This window comes from Drosophila subpulchrella, unplaced genomic scaffold (genome assembly GCF_014743375.2).
Source record: "Drosophila subpulchrella strain 33 F10 #4 breed RU33 unplaced genomic scaffold, RU_Dsub_v1.1 Primary Assembly Seq354, whole genome shotgun sequence".
In the NCBI taxonomy this organism is placed as follows: domain Eukaryota; kingdom Metazoa; phylum Arthropoda; class Insecta; order Diptera; family Drosophilidae; genus Drosophila; species Drosophila subpulchrella.
In genome coordinates this window covers 4,907,241-4,933,235 of record NW_023665577.1, presented here as the reverse complement: position 1 = coordinate 4,933,235, position 25,995 = coordinate 4,907,241, and the positions used below count along the sequence as shown (strand labels likewise).

The following is a 25,995-nucleotide window of genomic DNA, read 5'->3' as shown; positions in this document are numbered from 1 at the left end:
ACAGTTTAAGATTTGTTTGTGCATTTGCGATACACAAGCTCACAATATTTGCTGATAATGTTTAAAGTCTCATAAATGTTATATTTTTTATGTTAAAAAAAAAAACTGTTAAACCTATTTGTTTTTACTATACGTTGTAAAACAGTAAAATTAAGGCATTTTCATATGAAATTTATATAGCTCTACACCGCCTATGTTAGTTTTTGTTTTGTAAACTATTCTATAGTCTTTAATAAATAAATAAGATATATTTTTGAATAACATAAAATAATCAATTACGATTGGTTTTCATTTCATCAATTTCAATATTGAGATTTATTTATTTGCTGTAGGTTTATTTGGCAACCATATATTAAGGTTTATCTCTTTTATTTTTCTTTGCAGGTATGCTTCCAACTCGATGCTCTGGGTAAACAAGTCCATGTTTGTGCTTCGATTCCCAGTGCTTACAAAAATGTTTTGCCACAAGTTCTCTTTTAACCTAAGCGTGTGGAATTGAAGGGTATAATTTGTGGGTGAGTTATCCACTCCCGGGGGAGAGCTCTGTGTGACATGGTTTTGTGCTGCACGCAGTTGTAAATTGTCAGATAATTTAATTTGTGGTTAAACGCAACATAGACGCAGAGCAGAGCCCCAAAACATTTTCGGAGCGGTAAAAAGGGTGCGAAAATCAAGAAGTTGTCCTGGCAACGACTGTAATTGGGGAATAGATATAATGCCAAGCCAAAAGGGAAACCGAATACTGCACGATACCGAAATCCCACCGGGGAGAATGGTAGGGATTCCTCCTACTCTGATCCACTTCCCAATCCCCCAAACACAGTGCACTGCCTGTTGTTTTTGCACCCCGGCGCTTTAGTTGCTTTTTATGAATTTTGTATTTGGGCGAGTAAATTCCCTTTTGCCCGGTGCCACATGACGTATGAGTAATGGCTTTAGCCTGCCCCGCTTTTGTCTCGCACTGTCGGCATTTTTGTTGCAGCTTCTGTTCTTGTTTATTCTGCGGTCGCGTTTACCGCCCATCACCCACTCAACCCACCACCCCCCCAGCATTCCCTGTCCGCAATCGCATATGCATGGATTTTATCCGAAACTATATAGTGCACATACATTTACATCCAGATATATCTGTTCTGCGTCGGCGAGGCTTTTGTTTCTGGTGTTGCTGCTGGTATTACTGTCTGCCTCTTTCCTGCATTGTCAAATTGGTTTGTTTAAATTGAATACTTTGTAGCGTTTTGTTAAAGGAGAAAAAACCGGATTTTCCCACAAGTCCTGTGGATATAAAAAATAACTGAATTGTTGTTCAATTTCAGTCGATAAAAAAGGATATACATCAACGAGGTTTAAAGAATGATCAAAGAGTTAAATTGATTTTTGAATTAAGCTGGTTGTTAAAGTATATACAACGAAATAAGCCTTTAAGTAAACCCTAAGAGATTTATTTGCCATCGTTATGTTGGCCCTAATGAACCTTTCAACACAATTCAAAAATTTCGTAGCCATTCATCATTTGGCCGAGAGATTTCTTTGGTTTTTGCGGGGGCTAAATAAACTCAGAAGGCATGCACTTGGGACTTAATCTGCCGCATAATTCAAAAGCCTCTGCATCATGGCCTGACAGGACCCAAACCGAAGAAACCAAGAACCCACAGAATCGGGAAAGGAAGAAAAAATTCCGGAACCAAACCCTAACCAGCAAAAAGGGAAAGAAAGTTTCCTTCGAGGCGGAAAAGTTTTGCCACCCCGTTTAGCTGTTCCGCCCACGCCACTTTTTGCCGTTTGGTAACTTCATATTTATATAATAACTTTATGTTTATGTTGTAGATTTTCGTCGTCCTTTTCGTCGGGGAAATTTACAATAACCCAGGATGGGCCAAGAGGATGGTAAGCAAGCCAAGGACAAAGGACTAAAACAGCAAACAAAGTGCCAAAACACACATACTGTAGCTGTAGCCATAACAAAAGGCGCGTTGGCGTCTAAAGTTGATTTCTTAATGTCTTCCAAGCAGCCAACAACTGTTTGTCTTGATGAAGAAAATGGCAGAGCGCAGCGATGATGGTAGTATCATCATATATAGTCAAGTCAAAAGCCGCTGCCCGAGGCAATTTACACTGAAGTTGTTTATTTTGAAACACTTGCCGGTTGCGAAAAGCGAGCAGAGCCAATATTGAGGCATGTCCTTGCTGTCTTCGCCATTCAACTTTCGACGTTCGACATTTTTGCAGCGGAAGCGGAAATGTGCATTATTTGATATGACTCTGTTTTTGTTACTTGTTGTTGCGCTTTTCCACACACTCGACTGTTTTGGCTGCCCAGCAAAAAAGGCCCTTTGACAATTCGAACAGGATTTTTGAAGGGCTATAAAGAAATGTCATTTAATTGAATTTCCCTGACCACCAGAAATGCTCAATGGCATATGGAAAATTACACGTTGCTCAAGCAAAAAAAGGCAGATTACGCACAAAACTAATTCAATATTGATCACCAAAGGAATTTGTTTCAACTTCATTGAGCTTTCAAATTAAATTAAAGTTTTATACCGACCCAGAGAGATTTTTTGTTTTATTTAAAACCAAAAATTTTAATAACCCTTGGCATTTTCCGCTTCGTCTGCTACGAAAAAAGGAAGTTTAATCATTTTCGTTTACCTTTTGGGCGAACTGCAAAGTTTCTCCCAACTAGCTTGGCTTTTCTTTCATTTCCTCGGAGTACTTGCTCATTTTATTATCATATTTATTAATTTCCTTGAGAGTTGAGACCCTTCAACCATTTTAAGTCTATATATAATGCAATTCAGATTTTGCAATTCAAGTTTTGAACAATGGGCAAACCATTTTTCCGTTCTTTCTCCTTCATAAATTTGCCTTGCTTTTGTAGTTGTGCAACTTTCACTACCCTTTTCATGGGGGTGTAATGAGGGGTGATGAGGGGCTGCATCTGACAGAATTTGAATTTTCGGTATATTTCTCCTCCAATCTCAACTCATTTATTGTTGCTGGAATTTCGAAAGTATATATGTTTGGGCAAAGGCTTCATTCAACCGCAGGCGCTGATATTCAAAAGCGCACAAAACTTTTTTCGAGGACTTAACGGGGAAATTTGAAGCACCTTTAGTTTGGCCAAAAGTTTTCCAACGCCAAATACTAAAAAAATAGCCCCGAAAAACTAAACTTATGCGAACAGCTGAGCAGAGTAGACGGAAAATCAATACTCAAAGCCTAGAAAAAATAAAAAAAACCTTGCCAAAATGGAGAGAAAATGTGCAGAACAAACTTTTTGGCCACGCCAGTCTCTGTGGTAAATGAAATTTTAATAAACCCAAAATGGTCTTTGACCAAATCGCTTTTTCCGTTTTGCGGGCGTGCGGCGATGTTACGCATACGCCGTGTATGCCAAGCCGACTTGTGGTAAATTTTAATTGGCTTGTCGCGAGTTTTGTTTTTTTTCACTGCAGCCCGCTTGATTTTGATTTTGAATTTCCCGCTCGCCTACGGCAGGCATCATGATTAAAAACTTTACATAGTTTCGCACTGGTTTTTGGTTTCGGTTCTGGTTTCGGTTTCTGTTTCCCATTTCCCATTTGTTTTTGGCATTATTGCAGGCAGAACTTTTGTATGAGAAACTTGCCTTCAAATTGGCCATGCCCACCCATCAAGGGAAAGTTGGGCCGTTGTCGTTCGTCGGTTGGCATGGCAGCGATTTTCTATAAGAATAGTTGGCCCTTAGTCATGGGGAGCCAGGTAAAGTTTAGGGTTTTAATTAGTTTCGTTCGTCGCTTAGTGCCAAAGCAATTTGTTCGGTGAGGCTAACTCGCTTTAATATAAATCTCAGCGCTTAATATTGTCTGTGGCTGAGGGTAGATTTCTTTGGTTGCTTGAAATTTTCTTAGAGGAAAGATTACTTACCCAAGTTGATGGGAAAAACGGTTGTCTTCAAATAGTTATGACCATATGACACTGGTTAAAATTGTAACTAACTGGCTGGATTCATTTCAAATATGACATATCTATATTTTTAGACCTGTTTTTATAAGGTTTTCAGACTTTTTACGACCATTAAAGCTTTATTTTTAAATAACTGACTAAACTAATTTTAAAAATTCCAGTCACCTACAAGAACATTTTGTGAATCTAAACATGAAATTATGTAAGGGCTGCCATGCATTTCTAAAATAAATTTAATAATTAAATCGACTTTTAAGGAAGTGTCACATGGTCATTAGCAATATATTTCCCTTACATAAACTCAAACAAGTGAGATTTCCTAATTACATCTAACTCGATGTATTTACATAAGCAATCATTGTACAATTTCCGTACTAATGAAGCTGTTCTTAATTACGAGATACTAAATTGTGTCTGTGTAATCGAAGTCAATACACTAATGATTTTCGGATACCTCAAAAGACAGAGTGTAATTCCTCTTATTTAATGTTAACCAAAGTCATCCTTTGTCTTTGTTAATTAATCATCTGCCCCGACATATAGGTGTCAACATTTTCGTTCACCCAACACTCACATTCCGTTCACAAAAAAAGCATCGCATTTTAATTACATTTATTCACACCAATGTCTAAGCCCTCAGCAGGATGCCAAAAGCATTTTGATATGTGGCACAGACATTGTGCCCCTGGGTTTCCATTAATTTGTTGCTCTTGTCTGGTATTCCCCGGGCTTATTATTATGACTTTTCATTGGCTTCTTCACACATGCTGTCTCCTGGCAGAGCATTTCCCCCGTCTGTTCTTATTTATTGGATTTGGGATTTGCTGATGCTGCTCGTGCAGTATTGGGATTTCTTTTTTCCAGCGCGTCCCGCTTCCCTTGTTTTTCGCCAGCAGCTTGTATAATTAAGTTTGCCTTTGATATATATTCTCCCACCTGTCTCCCATCGGACTGCCATCAGTCACTTCTTATGCAAATGCTGTTGGCCGTCGTCCTGTTCACTCAACCACACGTGTGAAACAGTGGGAAAAAGGAGCTAGCATCGACATATGGATATTCTTTCCGTCTTTTTTTTTATATAATAAAAATATATAATAAATAATAAAAATATTTTAAAATACTGTTTTATATTTAAAATTCAAACATTTGTACATTGATTTAAGGCTATTAATTTAAAACAGTGGTCGGCAGCGGCCTATCTAGTGAGCATAGGAAAGTGTTCTGCCCATCCTCTGCTCGCTCACGTATAACGTAGATGTTCGTATGACTTCGGCATGAGTCTTCGGGTCTTTTTTTTCTCAGCTTCGGCGTGTTTTTTTGCTTCTGCGGCAGAGAATTTCAGTGCAAAACAGAGAAACGTCAGGCGTCAGAGCGCTGCGCGCCAACTTCGTGTTTTTTACACTTACACTAATGCAAGGCAAACTGTGATGGTATGTGTGTGCCGACCACTGATTTAAAAGCACTTGAAAAATCCACTGTATATTGACGGACGTTTTTAAATCGCTTATAAAGATGCCTAAAATTAAACTAATATATTTGTTATTTAATATTAAAGCATACTTTCAGACACTTATTTGAAGTGATTGGGAAAAAATAGTAATTGCAAAAAATTAGTTTTGCAAAGATAACAATATTTCTAATGTTTCCCCGACCTTAAGCTGGCCAACACACCAGAAATATTTCTTCATAAAAAAGTTTATAAACAAAATTAAAAAATATTTTATCAATGTGTTTAATCCACAAAACCCACTTTAAACAGGAATATAAATAATTACCTTTACCAAATGAGTGCAAGGTTCAGTCAACCGGGTTACCTGCCATACCCTTCCTTGCCACGAATATATATCGTTTACTTTCTTATTCAAAATGGCTCCCAAATGTGGACTTCCCTGCCGTGGCACAGGGGCGAAATAAATGTCGAGAACTGAGACGTGGGGTCACGTGCGTGAAAAGTTGTGTGTGTTGTCTGTCGGCGGTCTTCACGGCAACAGCCAGGAGGTCCTTCTTTCTCGACGGCAGCATATTCAAATGCATATTGATTCTGCGGTCCATCAGCTGTCACAGTGGCCCCAGTGGCCCACTGTGCTCCCCTACGATGGTTGTTTACAAGTGCCGCAATCATGATACGCATCAGCAAACGAGCCACCAGCCAAGGGTCCACCTGATGGCATCAGCCAAAAACCAAGAAACAGCTTTTGGGGGAAAAAGTTGGACCCACAACGTACACACACATAGCTGCAAGGAGGCCAGAGAGCTAAACATATCCCCAGACAAGTAGACAAAAGCTGGAAAAATTTGCATATCTTCCTGGTGGTCCTGAGTGTGTTGTGTTTGCTCTTCTCTCCCGTTTCTCTGTCTACTTTTGCACTTGCCATATCTCTGCTTTCCTCTTACCAGCCCACATATTGCTGGCCATTTTGAACCTAAATGGTAAATAGACCTTTCGGTTTGTTAATGACAACCAGGTATTGGTTCCCCCAGTGGGGAAAATGAAAGTCAGGCACACAGAAAATCAAAGCACAAACCCCAAAGACTTGGGCGGCTCCGACCATTTCTGACACATCCTGCGGTTTTCTCTTCCTAACTATTGCTTAGTGAATTAATTCGATATTTGCATTTCATCCTATTTGCATTCATGTTTATGGTTTTTGAGTTAATTGGAGGCCCGAGCGAAATGCAAAATGCTAGGAACGAATGTTAAGTTAGAGCTTATCTGACTCTGACTCATATCTTTTCACAAGTGGCAAAGATCTTGTTAAATTTATAAGTAATTGTCATTGAATCGTCTGATAACAGACATTGCAAATATATGTCATGTAATGAAATTAACATTAGCCGATAGGATTAAGAAAATGACTTAATCTTTCAATAAATTCAAACAATTTAAGCTCAAGTTAACTTCGTCTAACAGATAATTAACTAGAGCCTTATCATGACATTGAGAAACCGGCCCACATGGTTAATAAAAATAAATTGATACTAAGAAAACGAATTGGTCTTTCTGAACAAATTAAGCTCAAGTTAACTTCTTCTGTCAGGTAACTAACTATAACCTTGACAAGACAATGAAAAATCTGCCCACAGTCAGTATATTATTCTTTTAAAAATCTAAAATTCAAAAATGAAGAAGTGTTCGAATATGTTTTCTAATTTGTCTATCGCTTACCCAACGTTCTAGCTCTAGAACAATTTAAGCTGATGTTAACTTTCTCTGACAGATAACTAACTGTTCTAGCTAACATGACATTGAGAAATCGAACCACACTCAGTACATTATTTGGCCAAAATCTGAAATTCAAACCTGAAGATGCATTCAAAAATGTTTTCTAATTTGTTTGTCTATCGTTTACCCCTTGCCGAAGAACTTAAGCTTCACTAATTTCCTGGATGAATTCCCTCACTTTGGTTTTAAATTGAGCACTATTCCCTACCCCCTTCTAATTGCTTGTATACGTCCTTCTGCAGAGCAGCACCGAATTTGTAGCTGTTTTGCTTGTCTCAGAAGAGGGAAAAAACTAGGAAAACAGAGTAGAAATTTACATGAAACAGCAGCAACATGCCCGATTTGAATTCTGCTGCAACGTGCGTTGCGATAAATCAAAAATCTGCAGCCAAGGCAGGGGGTTACCCCCAACAACGCTGGCTTCATCCTTTCGAGAGGCGAACAAGGGAAATGCATTGGCCATGCAAACACTGCTGATTGTGTAAACAGCAGTGAGAAGCAGCCTGAAGACTGGAGAATGGGGAATGGGTCCTACCACTTTCTGCACAACAATGAAATTGAATTTCAATGCCATCTCATCTGCCTTATTGTTGTCAGCCCTGGCAATAATTGTTCCGGCTCTCGGCACGTCGGCGTGTGGGGTGCACTTAAAGCTTAAGGCTCCTCACAGCATTCCACGCTATTTGCCATCGATTGCATCTTTTTACCAGCCCCCTCCCCCCAGAAACAACAATACAAGAACAGGGAAAACAGTCGCATCCTGGAAACCATTATCGCCGAAAAGCAGCGACAGGCGCCCCCAATTCCCATTTGCAGTTGCCATTGCATTTGGCATACGTGTAAATCGTAAATTTCCGTCCACAAAACGAATGGTAACCGTGGACAGTGGACGTTGGAGGTACCAGGAGCACCAAGGAGTCCTGAAAAGGAGCCACATGCCCCCAGTTTGCAGGAGGACACAGGGCAATAGCTCATTGTGGACAGGGCGACAGGGGCAATGGCGGCAACAGAAAACAAAAGTCACTTCCCCGGTAATGGAATAAATATCCGTGAGGACCATCTTTCTGTGCCCGCACACAACACACATTCGTACTATATATGGGGACTGTCCAACATTTTGCGGCTATTTATGGGACGAACTTTATGGTTGGCAATTGAAAATAAAGGTGCGGAGACGGAATGCATTGTTGGGAGATTTATTTTCGCCAGAGATAAAATTTTAATTTCGGTTTGCGCAGTTTTTGTGGTTCGAGAGTGTCTTTAATATTAAAATAAATTGAACGCAACTATTCTGCAGTGTGTGCGAATGAGTTTTTAATTGATGGTATTAAGTGAAATAAAAGAGAAATAATAAAATGATATTCATATTCCTAATAAAAGAGTAACAGTAAATAGGGAATTTTTGTGAAATTCTGTATATTTTACAATCTTTTATTTGGTTTAATTACTTAAAGCCTTTGAAGATCGGTTTATTTTAAACTTTGTATCTACAGCAAGCAGTCTCACTTAAAAACAATATTGCTTGTTCTTACTAAAGAATCCTTGGCTACATAGAATTGAAACTGGAATGGTTTGAATTTCACTTACTGATTTCCTAGAAATTGTTATTCAAAAATCCAATTTCACTGCATCAATGCTCAAGCAATCCCCCAGCTCATCGCCATTTTTTTTTGTGTATTTTGCATATTTGTCACATTGAAGATGACCAGCTGGGAGGTGGGTAACCACCGACCTGCTCCTCATCCTCATCCTGCTCCTGGTTACCTGTGCTCACTGCTCCTGTTCGATAGCGCCAAGAAGGAAATGCGAGACATGGAAGCTTTTATGACATGGCACTCGGTGCTGCGGATGCTGTGGAGTGGATGCTGGCTGTCTTTTATTGTCGGCGGTGTATAATTTTCACACTCCTGGCGCGAATGCGGATGCGGATGGCAGGGATGGACCCCCGGCGGTTTTCCCAACCCATCACGGCTGATTTGATTGCACTGAGCTTTGCTTCTTGGTTGTATTTTTCCTGGTATTTTTTCCTTCCTTCGTTTTGCTTTTCCTTCTCCGCCCAGCATTTTGATTATGTTGCAGCATTTTTGCATCATAATACTCATAAATATTTATGAGGCAAGTTGTCTAAACAGAAAACGGACATAAAATACCGCTTCCTCACCAGCTTTCTCATGCATTTAAAGCAAAGCCAATATCAAATACAATCAGCAAATGTCTGCGACGAAGCTTAGGCAAATGAAGGTCTATGATATGTGGTCAGAATTGAAATGAAAAACACAAAATCACTTTGGCCACACAGGGAGAGCTATTGATTGCTGGTAAAATACATTTAAACGAACTGTTTTAATATGCGGAAAGTCATTTCGTTCACCAAAAAAAAGCTGTCGAAATAAATTGAAAACGTTGGCCGGCAAAATATTTCAACCGTACGGCACATGGCAACGATATCAATTTGCCTGCAATATGTGCAAACAAAAAGAAAGTAAAAACAGAGATTATTTGGCACTTTGTTTTAGTATGAATGGCCCCAAGAAATATTCGATTTTTGCTGATAAAATATGTTTTGATTTGCAGACATTTGGTTGGCAGTTAGTTTTCCCTGTGGAACCAAAGTTTGTTTAAGCCAGAATGACAATTTGATTAGTTTGGAATAAGTTTTAATTTTTTTCGTTTTTTTTCCTTGTTCTGGTGGGCTGCAAAAACTTTGCGACAGGTTTGTGGAAAATTCCACGCAGTTTAAATGACAAGTTTTGTGGGAAAACTTTTCCAATGATGATGAAGCCCCAACCCCAGTTTATTAATATAGGTATTAAAAAATGGCAAACCAATGTAATTCGCTTATAATAGGGTTTAATTTTTGAATTTAATTATAATTATTAAATAATGGTATGTCAGTGCTACTTAGCTGCAGCAAAATAGCTTTGGCTTACTTGGCGTATGCGTGATTTCGGAAATGGTTGCATACTTTTTGGGATCTAAATAAGTCTTTCAAATCCGCCCAACTCACGCTTAATATCCACTGAGACAAGTGATGCATTTAAACATAACAAGCAACAGCATGCTCAAGTCTCAAAATTTCTGAGACTCCTCGCCGACTTCTCAGTTTTGTTTTGTTTGGCCCAACTCTTGGCTGGATTTCGGGGATTGTCGGAAACTTGTCTTCACTTTTGACTTGGCTCTTTGTGCGAAAGGCAACTGCAACTACAACAAATGACTCATTTTCCACGCACTTCATTCTGCTGTTGCAAAAGTTTCCGCTAGTCAGTCGTCGTCTCTCTGGAAAACCAAACAATCCAAAAGGATGAGCAATCAAACTCGCTTCCACTTCTGACTTCCTGCAACATATAATATACACTCGTAGTTTTGCATTTCATATAGCCTGGTTATTTATCATAAATTTGACTGCACAATGCTATTGCTTTGATGCGGCTTCCTTGGGCTCCAGCAATCGCCTTGATTCATAAATTATTTCATATTTCATTTCCTCTGCGTGATGCAACAAAAAAGCAGGGCTAAAAAAACAAATGCACACTGAGTCCTGGGAAACTCGCAAATATACAAATACAGAATCACTGTTCCCTCGTTCCAGAAGGACTATATTTCAGTCTCAGCCCCACGGCGATGCAATAAAATGTCTGCTTCTGCTGATTTTGTGTGTTCTGGTCCAAGCATTGGCCAAAGTAAACATAATAATAATAATTCCAACTGCAACTTCAATTTTCCTCTCCAGGATGCTTTAACATGACTCCAGATTGTACATATAAAAAGAAAAGAAAGTGAGTGAAATTGCGGAAACTGAGATAAGAATGCGTTAAAAATTACTTGGTGGAAGTAAGAAAAACTGTATAATAAACTAAAATAAACTGTCGCTTCAGGTTTTTTATAAAGTAAGTCTAAGCAAAACGTAACTGCGTTTATCTATCTTGCAAAATATGTTATAAAATTCTCTACACACGTTTCTGTTGCGATTAAAAACTAAATTATTACTTCAATTACGAAAAGATTACGAACTATTGTACAATTTATAACCACAGGTTAGAGATAATTTCTAAAACTACTGTTTTTCTTTGTTTAGGTATCAGCACTCTAACAAAAACGTAATTAGTTTAAATTGTTTTCGATTTCAAAAAGATAATATGTCGTTTAGCTTATTGCCATTTCAGCACCTTTTCATGTATTATTCTTTCTAATTGATGTCATGTACTATTTTATATATATAAACTAAAATACTGATTTATTTATAAGACAAGAATATTTTGAACAATCTTTACAACCGTTTCTTAATGTTCTATTTACGAAAGATATAATATCATCTTAGTTAAAAATTGTACTGAAAAGTAATTGTTATTGTGTCTTGATACAAACAAAATTAAGTTGTTATTTTCTGACGCATTAGGTATACCTCTCTAGGTAATCAAGATAACACATGTGACGTATATTTTTACAACTTAAGACTTTACGTGCCTGATAAAGATTGCTGTTACTTTAAGGTATACTAAAGTATACTTTACACAGATGATTAATTAATTTTTCTTTTTCAAGGTCCGTTGAGTGTGAGAAATCCCCATTGTCATGGTATTTTTTCTCCTCTTAAGCAATTTACTCCTCTATTTTGATGCCAGTTTTGCAGTAGAACCAAACGTTTGTATAGCAAACTCCTCCTTTTGTCCTGGCAGCCCAGTAAGCATCCTCGACGTTCTTAGAAACATGGTCGGGCCTGCCAGTTGGCATGAAAAACCAAAATTCATAGGTGGGATTGTACGACAGCACCTTGCGTTCCAAACCCTCCGAGCTTCAGGCAATGTAATTAAATTTATTAAGGTGAGAATCTATTTATATTGAATAGGATAAAGGGTTACCTTTGCTGGCTGGCTGGCAGGAGCAGGATAATGGCAATTATTATTGTAGCCGAGTTCATGTCGTAGGTGTTGGGCTGACTGATTGCGAATGGGAGTTATTTGTGCTTTCCACCAGCTATTATTTACGAGCCACTCGAGGTTATCGCCTGAGTTTTTGCTGTTGGGTGTGCGATAAGGTAGTGTGAAGTCGGAATGGCAGCTACGAAAAAAAACCGAAAGTTGCATGCAATGCCAAGCCAAAACGAAATAGAAATGAATTAGAGCTTACCTTCGGGCTGCCAGCATGTTTTGGCCAAAAGTGAAGGATAAACTAAAGCCAGCAAAAAAACCAGTGTGATTTTTAGTTTTTCTCTATGTTTTTTCCATACCTATATCCAGCTTACAGGGTATTTTTAAGTCGCATTTAGTCACATTTTTTTGTCTCTACCCTTTTTGCCGGCCAAGAACGTAAAATTTATTATATAAACACTACGAAAAAACACATTATGAGCTACAAAAGGGCGATGTCTTCCCACTTTCTTGTCCGGAATTGGGTAAATAAACAAACAAAGGGAAAAATGGGAGCAAGTCAAATAATGGCCAGGAAAAGACATCGTCTATAGGGTATAGTTTATCTGTGTGTGGTGTATGAATGGGCAAACAATTGAGCCAAAACCAACAAGAGACCTAACAATAACATCAAATGCAATCGTAGACAATGGCAGGCACGTTTTGCAAATTTTTGTGCAAGCAAATATGTGAATATTTATCTTTCGCCCGACAGTCACGCCCCCAAAGGTATCGCTGTCCATAAGGAAAGTCAAGTGAGATAGTAGTGTTTCCTCTGCAGTTTATTATTTGGCCAGTAAAGTTTTCCTTTTCCATTCAAGGTGCATATTTTGTTGCTCTTGGTTTAGTTTTAAAGGGGTCAGAAGAAGATAGTTTCTTTCTGGGACAATGGGTTGTTGTCTGTCATTCGTCATGATTTGGTGCGGCCTTGCATGCAATGGCAAAATAAGCCAAGCGAACAGCTCAACTCCACCCACCCACATTTTATCTCCTCCTCGTGCGGCAGTCAACACTCATACGCCTCGTTGCACGAGTTGCTGCACGACTCGCTTCATTGTTGTGGCATATTGTTTCACATTTTGGAGCCGCCCAACCACAGGCAACAGGCAACTATGCACGCAGAATAAAGGATTATCTGGAATTCGGAATGATCTAAATTGCAATGCTATAACAAATAATATGTTTACATACAAGTTTCTAAAATACAATGAAAAAGATATGATACAGAATAAAATTAAATTAGCAGGCCACTACGCACGCAGAATACAAGAATATCTCAAATTTGGAATGATCAAAATTGCAATGCTATAACAAATAAAATAGTTATCCATGCTCCATCGCAATATATTTGCATATTTATGATAGATGTCTTGGAAATTAAAATATCTAGCAATGATATATGATTTATTGATAAAGGGATGTATTTATACAGCAAATGATTTATTATTATTATTATTTAAAAACTTACTAAACACAAAAAGCTGTCTTTTTAAAAGAACAAACAAGATTTGAAGCTTTTTCTTTAGAATTGGAGACTATTTTACATATTATAAAAAATATTTGGTATGCTAACAAATTCAAGGTGCTTATCATAAAAGGAACAAATTGAATTACTATTGTTAGCAATTATGTGTGGGAAATATCTATGAATTTATATTTCATGAAAAACAACATAACCTAATATTATTTAAATTAAATAATGTCAATAACATTTTGCTTAATTTTTTAAAACAATCTGAATAAGATTTTATATATCAAAAGGTTCATAATTTACAAAGCTATCATGAATGGTATTTCTAGTATTAAAGCGACTTTCTGGTAGAGTAACTTGTATTCAATATAGACGGTATTCTCCGAGTGCAGCAACCCCGGAGATCTGAGAGAATTTCGCAGCGAGTGCACACATATTCAAAAGCGGGCAAACGTGCCCGGCATGTGTGCCGGAGACCAGAGACCGGAATCCGTAGTCCAGAGTCCGGAGTCCAGACCCACCACTGACATGACTCCGGCGTGGAGTTTTGAGATGCCAGACGGTATGGAATGTGTTGGGCCGGCAAACTGCCGAAAATAGTTGCATATAAAGTGCTTCCAATTTAATTAAATTATAATTGGACACTGTGTGCAGCTGATGGCCAGACAATGTGTAGTTTAGTTTTCAGTTTCAATTACAAACAAAATCCCAATTAAGTTACATTTTGGTGTCCGGTTATGAGGACCCGGCAGGGGTCATTCTTGGGAAACACTATCCTGGCATATGGGTAATACGTTAAGTGCTTCGCCTGAAGTCTCGGCAATAATAACAACAAAGGAAAACAAATCCCCAAGGGGCACAAAACGCTTAGCAGATTAGCCAGGGCATTCTTTTCCTTTTTGATTAAAGTGCGAACGTTTACCAACAAAAACCGAGTTGGCCAGCACAATGGCCGAAAGCCAAATCAAATCAGCTGAAAACACGAAACAAAGCGGACCAGAAACAGAAATAAAATAAAAGCATACAAACAAAAGGAAAAAATGGTGATGAAAAAAGAAAAAAGGACAAATCTGATGTTTTCCTTTTTTTCGACATTTCAATCAGCATTTTTCAGGCGACACACACATAAACAGAATCACATAAAAGAAAACGTTAAGGAAATCGCATTATAGGAAAACATTTGACCATTTTTCATGTTCTGCCAAAACAAATGGCATGAGAAAATTGTGGGAAAAAGATGACAGCGCCAGAACGCGCAGTAAATGTTCCAATTTGAAATATCCGCATTAAATGCTGTACACTGGGCGTATGAGTAATTTCATTGGAAAAGCACTTTTTCGCACAGCATGTTGGCGACAGAAAAGCGGCGAAAAAAATTAAATAATATTATTAGTCAATTAAAAAAGAGAAACACAATTTGATTACAGGTTGCGGTCGCATGAATGTCAAAGCTATATGTTACGTGCGGAGAATTTTTTTTGCTTGTTCGGTTCCGTTGATCCTATTTGCCTTAAATGAATTCCTTTCATTTATCCTGTTCCAATTTAATATTTAAATTCCACTGACAAACCACAGACAGACAGCTTACCTTATCTGTCAGCCTCAGACCTTTGATGCCCGGGCATTACCTATGTAAATCCCGACCCGGCATCACCGGAAATACTATACATGAAAAATGGCCAAGGTCCGCTGAAATGCTTAGCATGCAACCGCCCGACAGTAAATGTAGGGGCGAAAAAAATGGTCTTCCATTTAAATTTACGCGCCAACTTGAGTACAATAAAAGCAAATGTGAAACTGTTGCCCCGTAACGAACAGCAGCGCCAGCAAGTAAAATGTAAAGTCCAAAAGTCCACTTAACAAGAAAATTGTTTCCATGAGCATTTTTCTTCTCTTTTTTTCTTGCTGCCCTATGCATTAAAACCATTTCCATGCCCTCGCTTATTATTAGCTGTGCCAGTGTGTGGGTGAAGGTAGAGCCATACAAAATACTTTGCACATTTTTATGACCGTGACAGTGCGGCCAAGGAGCCAAGGAACCCACGGATACTGCCGGCTCCTCCTGGCCCTCGCTTTTCCCATTTCCCATTTTCCATTTCCAGCCTGCCAGCCAGTCACCTCCATTATGTCACACACCCACCCACGCCCACGGAAACCCAAACAATTTTCCCCCGAGTTTATGAGCGTGAAAAAATGTTTACTGGTTAGGAGCTTCAACATGTTTTTTCTTTTGTTTCCTATTTTTTTTGCGAAATAAAGTCACTGTTTTATGTTGCAGGAAAAAAAAAGGTAATTAAAATGTTTTTTGTAGTCGAAAAACGAAGCATGTCGGGGGGAGATAAAGTTCTTTATTTTAAGTTGCGAAGTTTGCACCTCTTCTAGGGTAATATAATGTTTATGTATGGTTGTTTTGTTGCCATCATTTTTGTGAATCATTGGCTTAACAGAAATATCTATTAAAAGAGTTTTAAAATGGTATTACATGTTACTAAAAGCATGCAGTGAATAACAGAATGTCGTTTTTGTGCTTAAAATATATTGTTGCATACTTTTAGACTCCTAAAAATGCTATTTCCACACCCATAGCGTTTTGTGCTGCAACCCCCATTATATTTCACTTTTCTCTTTACTTTAAGTTGCAAAGTTTGCACCTTTTCATAATTTTTCCTCATTTTTGGTTTAAGAAAAAAAAATTAAGAAAAATATCTTTTAAAGGAGTTTTAAAATGTTTTAAAATATTTTTAACGATGTCTGAAAGTATGCAGTAAATAAAAAAAGCTTTAAATATATTGTTGCATACTTTTAGACTCCTAAAAAATGTTATTTCCAAATCCTTGGCCTGTTGTTTTGCAAACCCCCTTTAAATATCATTTTATTTATTGTGGCATTTACATGTCGCTAGCTTTTATTCGTAAATTCATAACTCAATGCCAAGGTGGAAAGGTATAAATAGAAAATCAAGGACATTGATTTCTTCCTTATCATTCGTTTCAAGCCATTTCACTTCATTTACTTCGCTCGCAGCCCCGAGTCCAAGACTGATTTCGTTTGCGGTCTGTGTTTCAGTTTTGGTTTAAGATTGGATTTGGGATTGGTTATGGGACTGGGTTCGGGTGGGATTTGGGTCTTTCCTTTCGCATTAGGCACCATCAAGGTCCCCCAATCCGAATGACCGTTCACCGCATCCTCATCAGTTGCGCTTCATTGTGTTTTATTCGTTGCCGTTGCTGTTATCGCATGTTAACACTTCATGGCAAATCCCAGTCAGCCAGCCAGCCTGATGTCCTTTCCCATCATCATTCGAATGACCTTTCGTTTTGGGGGCGTGTGGAACATGTAGGACTGTGTGAATTCCGCACACGCTTAGTTAGTTTCTGCCACACGCTTTGCGTGCAAAATGTCAAAATACATTTTACTCGGATTTATGGTCACTGGCCGCCACCAACTCCTCGTCATCATCATATATATATATATATATATCATATGTACCATATATGCTTGTGGGATTTGTGCTTGTCTTTGGCTATTTTTGGGGATTTACACGCTTATCACACATACGCACACATGCTCGGGCCGAAATGAAAATATTATGCTACATTTCATTAAAGGAGCCCTCATACACATCCCTACATCCTTGAATGCTTTACAGCCACTTAAAATAGATTAGCTTTCAACGTTTCGGGCTCTTAGGCAAAACAAAACGGACTAAAAAAGGGCAAATAATAAATGGTTCAACCATAATTCATGTTGGTTTTTCTTTTGGGAGGTCTCGCCCGCAGATGTAATAGAAAAGCGATTGAAAACATAAGCAACTGTCAATGATATAATGTCGGAAATCAGAAATAGTTATACGTGACAGGTCTCAGAGATGGCAAGTTCGAGGACCCCAGACAAAACGACACTTTGATAAATGAAATGGCAAACATTTGAAGGCCAACAACTTCTCAATCCTGAAAAGTGGTCACAGTGGGACGAAGACTTGACTTTCCCAAGAAGGTGGGAAAGGAAATAAAAGCCATGATAAGAGAGTACTTGCTTCTCGAAGAGAATCAATCTATTTCCCTTTTTCCAGCCGGAAATCTATAAGTCCCTGCGATTATGGGCCCCAAGCTCTTCCCAAAAGTGAGACCTACTGAAAGGGATCTGTTCGCTTGATGGCCAATGCAAGCCCGTCCATATTTCATTTCATTCGCCATGGTTTCTTCAGAGTTATAGCAGAGCCTTCTTTCACCATCACATCTCACATCATGTCTGCTGGGAAAGGCCAAACTAAAAATGCTCTTTCGCTCCATGTGGCCCCATCATCGCAATCTGTGTCCTGCTGTTGCCGCAGCTTCCACAGCTATTATTGTTCCTTCAGCTACGCTGAAAGAAAAACTTGGTAAATCCAAAGTTTTCATATTCAATATACATTTTTGTAATGCTTTAAAATATGTGAATATTAGGTTTAACAATAATAGTTAGTCTGAAGATCTTTAACTTTGATTTTGATATAAAATAATTTAGTTCATAAAATATTTTAAATAAAGTAAAAGTAAATATAATTAAAATCGTATCTAAATTTTCTAACTTGATTTATTTTCAAATAAGACCCGGCAAATATGTTTTTGTATAACAATAATAGTTAGTCTGAAGATCTTTAACTTTGACTTTGATATAAAATAATTTAGTTCATAAAATATTTTAAATAAAGTAAAAGTAAATATAATTAAAATCGTATCTAAATTTTCTAACTTGATTTATTTTCAAATAAGACCCGGCAAACATGTATTTGTATTTTTGTATTTATTTAAAATTTTATTTGTTGTAAGTAACCGTCATATAAAATTAATTATTTTAAATTTATTTGCTTAAAACTTATTTTTCTGAAACAATTTATTTTTCACAGTGTAAATGTTGTTGAGCGCCATGGCGGCCCACAAAAAAGGGCAAAAATATTAGCTGCCTCTCAATCGTTCAACTGAAGAAAAACCCTTGGCGAAAAAAAAGAACATAAAAACCAAGAAAAGGGGTCAGTTGGTGGGATGAACAAAAAAATATAAAATGGTTTATTTATGCAAATTGTCAATGGTTTTTGCTTTTCAAAAGATAGACGAGGCCTGCTTTTAACCGAATTGCCTGGCAACTGAGTGGCGAGGCCGTTGACAGACCATTTTCATGCCTGAAACAGCTAAGCCTTTAATTGAAATGTATACCAATGAGCTATAGCTACTGAGTTCATTGTCCAGCCAGACCCAGACCCAACGAAACTAAATCAAACACGTGCCCCAGGGAAGCAATTGGCAAGAGCAAATGAGCAGCGCTCAAAAGCAGGCCATAAAATATTTACATTGCCCCTTAATAGCGTGACTTGGCCCAAAACCAAACATATTCGAACAAACCTCCAGGTATTTGGCATGCCAAAACTTCATAAACCCAGCCATGAGCGCAATCTACACAATTTTCATTGTAAATTTCACTCGCCACCGCAATTTCTGCTGCGTATTTGTTCAAATGATAATCAAATGCAGAACTCTACCCCCATTTATCACCTATGTATGTGCGGCTAGCCAGTTTGGATAATACTTTTTTAGCCCTTTCCGTTTTTCAAATGCCGCTAAAGTTCATAGAAAAGCTTTATCTACATCCCAAAAGGGCTTTAGGTGTTCTGTTTACCTCTGCTACCCCGAATGACAGTTTGAATAGCCCTTTGGCAGTACACTTTATATATCTGTCTGCGGATATTTGTATGTCCGAGTGCCTGTTGACCATCGGAATGGCCAGCCATCGTCAAAGCGGATGCCCTCAGCATTTATAGGCTAACCAATGACGGTCTAAACCATTAAATGCAGCCGAATGTGGTTTCTGCGCGTACTTACATGAAAATAATTGCTGTCAGATGGTGTCTGTCTACGGTTTTTGGCTATAAAAATAACCAATTAGTTATTCAGTGTCGTTATTAGTTTTTATTATCATTAATTTGTATTTGAAAGGGAAAGGTAAAGACAGAAAAGGGTGTTTTTAGTCAGGGTTCTTAATATAATATTCACTTCCCGTCTTTTTATACCAGTTCTTATAATTTTCTCTATACAAGAGTAAGCAATTATTCAGTGCTATTATTAGTTTTTATTATGATAAACTGATATTTGCAAAGGAACGGAAAGAAAGTATTCGCTTACCCGTGTATTTTTTAGAGAAACTTATAAGTGTCTCTATAGGAAAGGAAAAAAATATAATCAATTATTCATTGTTATTAACAGTTTATATTATGATTAATTGGTATTTGCACAAGAAAGTGGAAAAAAACAGAATTGAGTATTTTTTAGACAGAATATTTAATAACATATTTATTTCCCCAAGAATTTTTATGAGTACCCTATAGGTTTTCCTACAGAAAAACTTTTAAACCCACCCTTATAGCCGTTGCTAATTGTCTTAGTCAAACGATTCGCCTTGCCTAATGACTATAAACGCTTTGGCCTTAGTTTTGTTTTGAAAACAGAACCAGGAGCTCACATGTTGGATCGACATATAACTTTGAGGCTCTTGCAGCTTTTTCTGCTGATGAAAGGTTCCTTTAGAGGTTCCTCTGAAGGTTCCCCCTTGAATAGTCGTGGGTGAACGAAAAAAATGGAGTCTAAACAAGTTCACAAACTATTCTTTCTCTATTTCTATTCCATCAGCTTGTGGTGAAAACGAGGAGCTGGCCTGTATGCCCTGTACCGAGCCTAAATGTTCTTATCCCTATGACAATGAGCCGCTCTGCATTTTCTTCAAAATATGCCATATAGGATGTGGTTGCAAATTTGGATACATACGCCATGATCTCAGTAATCAATGTATTCCTAACTACGAGTGCAAAATTCCAGTGCGACAGCTGAATGTTCCGATTTTATAGATTATTTTTAAGGATAAAAAAAAAAGGATTACTTAATAATCGGTGACAAATAATTAAACCTAAATTATTATGTAGATTTCAAGCAAATTCTTGAAATTTTGTTTTTGGCATAAGTTCATAAGTTAAGTGAAAAACTAAGTGTATTTTAGAGTTTTTGACAGTGTGTTTGCTCTAAATGAGTAATAGATATATTTAAACGTATTTCTAAATGTAAGTAAAACTTCTGTATGTAAAATATTTCAAAGTGTTTACTAGGCTAAAATTCATTGAAATGGTTTGCACTAATTAAGTTATAAAGTAAATTGTAGTGTTTTCCGAGTTTATAGCTGATGGCCTTGGTATCCAGTATTATTGTCTTTGTCAATTTACATTCTACGAGATTTTTATGGCCCTGTACTTTGTGTCTCGCTTCTATTGCTGTTCCATCCACTCGGTTTCAGCTCTCTCTTTTATTTTATGACAACAACACGAAATTGTATCTTGGGAATTCTATGTTTTTAGCAGCGAAAGTTTTATTGTTGATTTTTGCGGTGCTCCAGATTTACGACTTTGTCTGTGTCCTGGCCCCATTTCAAGGAAATTTTTCCTCTGTTTTGGTTCGTTTTTGTGAGCTGAAGCTGCCGCCAGTTCATAAAGCATACAATCTTAAATCTGTGCTTCCAGATTTTTCCTGCTGCACCACATAAATATTAATTTAGCCGCAGTTACTTTCGTTCTTATTACGTTTTATTTTTCACTGCTACTCTTACTTTTGATATGTGACATTTGTTTGCTTGCACTTTACTTTATGAATGGAAATTATGGCCCTGCATTTTTATTTTTGAGCTTGTTTTTATTGCCGCCGCCTGTCGTTATGTTCAAGCTGAAGTTAAATGGTTTCTTTGTTGACTTTTATGAATGTAATCAGTAGAAAAGTGATTGCCAACATTCATAAATAGGGCAAAAGTAATGGACATTTTATAAAGTCAACCTGTTTGGGTGATTGTTGTCTGCCGTCCTAAAGTTATTATGTAAACCAGGAATGTCAATAGAAAACTCTGTAAATTAAAGGTATTATTGTAATAACATTTGAAATTACACATCGAAACAGAACATTGTAATCTTTCAACTAGGGACTTACCAGGCCATTCAAATTGATATCCTTTCAGATAGCTGCAAAAATGCATTTTCGATTTATTTTGTCAATATGAACTCCCAATTTAGTGAATATTGGCATGGCCGTGCCCATCAATTATTTAGCATATTTTATAAAATTTCTATTGGCTCACAATTTTGATTGCCCCATGGAGTTGACCAAAAAAGCACACACAACATTTTGCATTTCCGCTAAGCTGAATTAAATGTTAATACTTCCGACGTGTTTCCGTTCAAATGCGCATAAATTTCTAACAAATTTAGCACAAAATGGTTATTATTATATTATTTCACAAGACTGACCACGGGTTTTCGGGTGGTCTTTTAATGGGAAAGCATAAAAGCAATTAAAGCCCAGGCAAAGTGCTCACACGTTGGCAGACACAAAACTGTTATTATTATTATATTTTTTCTGCTGGCCGCTGTGGGCTTTTTGGTTGAACTCCATTTAAGTTTCGTCGACGGAGCACCGAAAATAAAATTAAATCACCCATTAGTGGTAGATTTTCGTCTCATTTTTTGCCACACCAAAGTGTATTTTGCGCGTATTTACGTGCTCCATATAAATTTATTATGTTTTAATTTATTGGTCGTCATTAAGCCCCTTGCTCTTTCTCACTGAAATAATTTAATGTGTTTTTTGGGAATAAGAAATGTTTATTTTTAAAAGCCCATTTCAAGTGGTGGGTAACGACTTAAGCCACTAAACAACTGGACAACAATATATCAGAAACAAACAGATCGAACAAGAGCCACAAAGGGGATTACAGTAAAGAGCCCTTGGACAGGACTCGGGCGATAGCTCCGGATAAGGTTGGAGAACCCCTTTCCTGGTCCCTTTCCCTCTGCCCCCATATAATCGAAATGGCGCGCAGTGGTGGCCCACAATAAATTCAAAACTTTCCGCCCCCCAGGGCGGCACACCTCTTTTTTCTTCATCTCTCTCGGTTTTCTGGCCATTTAAATGGTGAACTTTTATGGAAACAAGCTTACACGCATTCATGCTCCCACTTTCACTCCACTTTCTGTTGAGAAAGGACTTATAGATAAGGAGAAAGCCATGACAACAAACCCATGGAACTCTTAATTCCTTATGGCCAACAACGATTCCGCCCGCCCGCCTGCCAATTGTTTAATGAGCTGAGTTTTCCCCGCTTGTTTTTCCATTTTCTTGTTGCGTGTTTTGCTCATTTCGGTGCTACTAAGCAGCGGAAATTGTCAGATAAGAGAATTTCACAAAAGTTGCTCATTTTAATCGAGAAACTTTCGTCTAGTTTGATTGCCAAGAACTATGCGTGTGGGGTCCCCAGGGTTGTGGACAGCTGAGGTCTGGTTTTATCTTTTATTGAAGCCTGGCCGTCGAGAAAATTGACAAATAATGATAACAACAAGGAGAGGCTGCTGGCGCAAAACTTGTTCTAATTATAAAGTTTTCAGATGCAAATAGTAGTGGGCTGTCTAAAAATGTTTTAATATTTATGCAGATACGAAAGTAATAACAGCTGTGGTTGGGAAGGGCGAAAGTTTAATAAATCTGCCCCAGTTTTGTATTTTCTTAACATGTATTAACAAATGGTGTTGAATATGTACAATTTATAGACGATTTTGTTTACTTATTTATTTATTTATATAATGCTAACAGCTAGTTTTAAAGTATTTGCTAGCGTGGGCATGAGCTATAGCAAGCTCTTCGGGTTTTATATAATTTTCAATTTGTTTCCTTTGGATAGTTGATCCTAAAACCATCCATCCCTTTAAACAGTCTACAAAGTGGCATTAATATTTATAGCACAGTCAACCATAAATCCAATAAGTAAAAACACTCCATCCGGTTGGAAACAAGGACCTCACCATCCCTTAAAAATTCTCCCCTTACTTGATCCTTCAGCCGCAAAATATGCTACAAATATTTAATATCCTTAAATATCCATCTATGGTGTGTGGTTACACATTCTTTCCGCCGCCATAAATATTATGGCAAATATATATTAAATATCTTCAAACAGCTCGCATCCAATTTAATTGTTGTGAGTGCAATGAAAAGGGGATAAGCCCTTGTTCGATATTAATAAGCCTTGAGTACGTGCCATAAATAAAAGTGCACATTCCGTCGAGCAAATAAAGTGCTACCGACAAAGGAAAAAAATGAAAAAGAAAAGTGGGAAAATTCACAAGCTTTCACTCTGCGTTAAATGAAGTTGCAAGTAGTTGGAGAGCCCACCTGTGCCGAACCAAAAATATGCATTTAATCCTGATGTGCATATAATTAATGCTGAAAGTATACACTCCTCCACTCCACCTTTTTTGCCTTTTTTCAGCCAATAAATTTACTTTAAGGCCTTTGGCGGTATTACAAAAAAAATTAAAGATGATAGGGCGTGAAACATTTTTGCACTCTGGGATCAGTAGGAAATCGAATAAAAATGGACTTACCCGGGGCATATTAAGGGCTTAATTTAATGAGTATACACCGGGTCGATATTCCCTTGCTTTCAATAGCTTGTAATATTTAATGTTTCACTCTGCTCTTTTACCGCAGGTATGCGCCCTATCCAAACGCGCCGTGATACTGCAATCCTCGGATATCCTCGCCTATAATGAGCTCCCACTCCATCAGGCCAACAGCATTAATGGCAACAATGTGGGCGGCATCACGGCCATGGCCTCCAAGTCCTCCGCCCCGCAGAACATCATCGCCAATGCCGGGCTGAGCTACGAGGATGTGCTGAACGATGATTTTCAGTTCGACATGGATGGCCACGACGTGATGGTCTTCCTGCACATCCAGAAGACGGGCGGCACCTCCTTTGGCCGCCATCTGGTGAGGGATCTCGACCTGAAGGTGAGTTGGTAACGGAATACTTTGAAGGACCTTTGGTAACCAATACTTTATTTATAGCGCCCCTGTGAGTGCCAGCGGCAGAGAAAGCGCTGCTACTGCTTCCGGCCGCATCGCAATGAGAACTGGCTCTTCTCCCGCTACTCGACGGGCTGGAAGTGCGGTCTCCATGCCGACTGGACGGAGCTGACCAGCTGCGTGGACGTGGAGCTGGACAAGAATGAGGGCGAGACGGCCAAGCGGCGGTACTTCTACATCTCGCTGCTGCGCCAGCCCATTGCCCGCTACATGTCCGAGTATCGGCATGTGAGAAGGGGCGCCACCTGGAAGGGATCGCGCCACTGGTGCCTGGGTCGCCAGGCCACCGCCGCCGAGCTGCCCGCCTGCTACAAGGGCAAGGATTGGCTGGATGTGGATCTCGATCAGTTCGCCGGTTGTGAGTCCAATCTGGCAGCCAACAGGCAGACCCGCATGCTGGCGGATCTCGCTTTGGTCGGCTGCTATAATAAGTCATCGATGCCCGCCCATGAGCGGGATCGGGTGATGCTGGCCAGCGCAAAGCGCAATCTGGCCGCCATGGCCTACTTTGGACTGACTGAATATCAAAAGGTGAGGCATTTTAATGGGTATTTTCTGGGGATACCATATTAATTATGTTTCCTTTCAGATGTCCCAGTACATATTTGAGGAGACCTTCAACCTGCGCTTCGCCATTCCCTTCGAGCAGCACAACACCACCATCTCGGCGACTGCTGTCCAGAATCTTCGACCCGACCAGAAGCGTCGTATCGAGAAGCTCAACGGCCTGGACATCGAGCTGTATGCCTTTGCCAAGACTTTGCTCTTTCAGCGGTGAGTACAGGATCCTTCCCTCATCGCCACCTATGTATTGATATTTATAACACTCAACTTAATTGGCTTATGTGCCGATAGAACATGGTTTTAGTTATGTTTTTCATTGCGGCCCTTGTTAGTTACAGTTCACAGCAAGTTTATCTGGTCGGGTAAACCCGATCGAGTCTAGTGGGTCCGGTTCTCTAGATCCTTTCTTGCATAGCATCATCATCATCGGGACGTCTGGTCGAAGGTCGATGACTCAGGTCCTCGTTCTTTGTAGCGCTTTGTATCCCATGAGGGTGCGAGAACCCTTTGATCATCAGGGGCCAAGCCAGTCACCGAGTCCTTTGTCGCCGTCACTTTGTGTTATGTTGACATTGGGCCTGGCAAAGGGATATTGTGCTGAAGGAAGGGAGAATGGATCCCATGGAACCATCATTAGATCGCGTTACTTTTTACGCGCGTTCAATGAACACTGGTTATGCATGGACAGGCATGGGAAAGTTATATCGAAGGTGTCTCAGCGCAGGGAAATTGTCATTAACATCATTTATATTACCTTTTGGTTATGGTTTGGTTATTATCATTTTGTTTAAGTGGAGTTGTGGGAGAGCCACTAAAGATGAGTCTTTGGTATAAAATTTCAATATTTTGAAAACTGATACAGGTAAGGGGCTTAAAGAAATTTTATTTGGGGAAAAATAGTAATATTAAAATATTTTTTTTAAATTATTACCAGTCAATATAAAAATATGAGAG

General features: G+C 38.6%; 3 protein-coding genes across 3 annotated transcripts in view; 2 read left to right on the top strand and 1 right to left on the bottom strand.

The window, feature by feature from the left end:
* The window catches only part of LOC119559820 (heparan-sulfate 6-O-sulfotransferase 2), a 90,919-nt gene that overhangs the window by 56,854 nt on the left and 8,070 nt on the right, over positions 1-25,995 (top strand). The window contains exons 3-5 of the mRNA XM_037872912.1: positions 24,100-24,402; positions 24,460-25,008; positions 25,067-25,251. Of these exons, the coding sequence (XP_037728840.1) occupies positions 24,100-24,402; positions 24,460-25,008; positions 25,067-25,251 (1,037 nt within the window). The remainder of the gene's footprint in view (positions 1-24,099; positions 24,403-24,459; positions 25,009-25,066; positions 25,252-25,995) is intronic.
* Positions 11,546-12,136, bottom strand: LOC119559823. The gene is made up of 2 exons (XM_037872914.1): positions 12,031-12,136; positions 11,546-11,963 (listed from the first exon to the last, which is right to left on the bottom strand). The coding sequence occupies exons 1-2, from the start codon at positions 12,087-12,089 to the stop codon at positions 11,771-11,773; spliced, it is 252 nt and encodes an 83-aa protein (XP_037728842.1). The 5' UTR covers positions 12,090-12,136; the 3' UTR covers positions 11,546-11,770.
* On the top strand, positions 20,028-20,580 carry LOC119559821. The gene is made up of 2 exons (XM_037872913.1): positions 20,028-20,141; positions 20,212-20,580. Exons 1-2 carry the CDS (start codon positions 20,045-20,047, stop codon positions 20,424-20,426), a joined length of 312 nt encoding a protein of 103 aa, XP_037728841.1. The 5' UTR covers positions 20,028-20,044; the 3' UTR covers positions 20,427-20,580.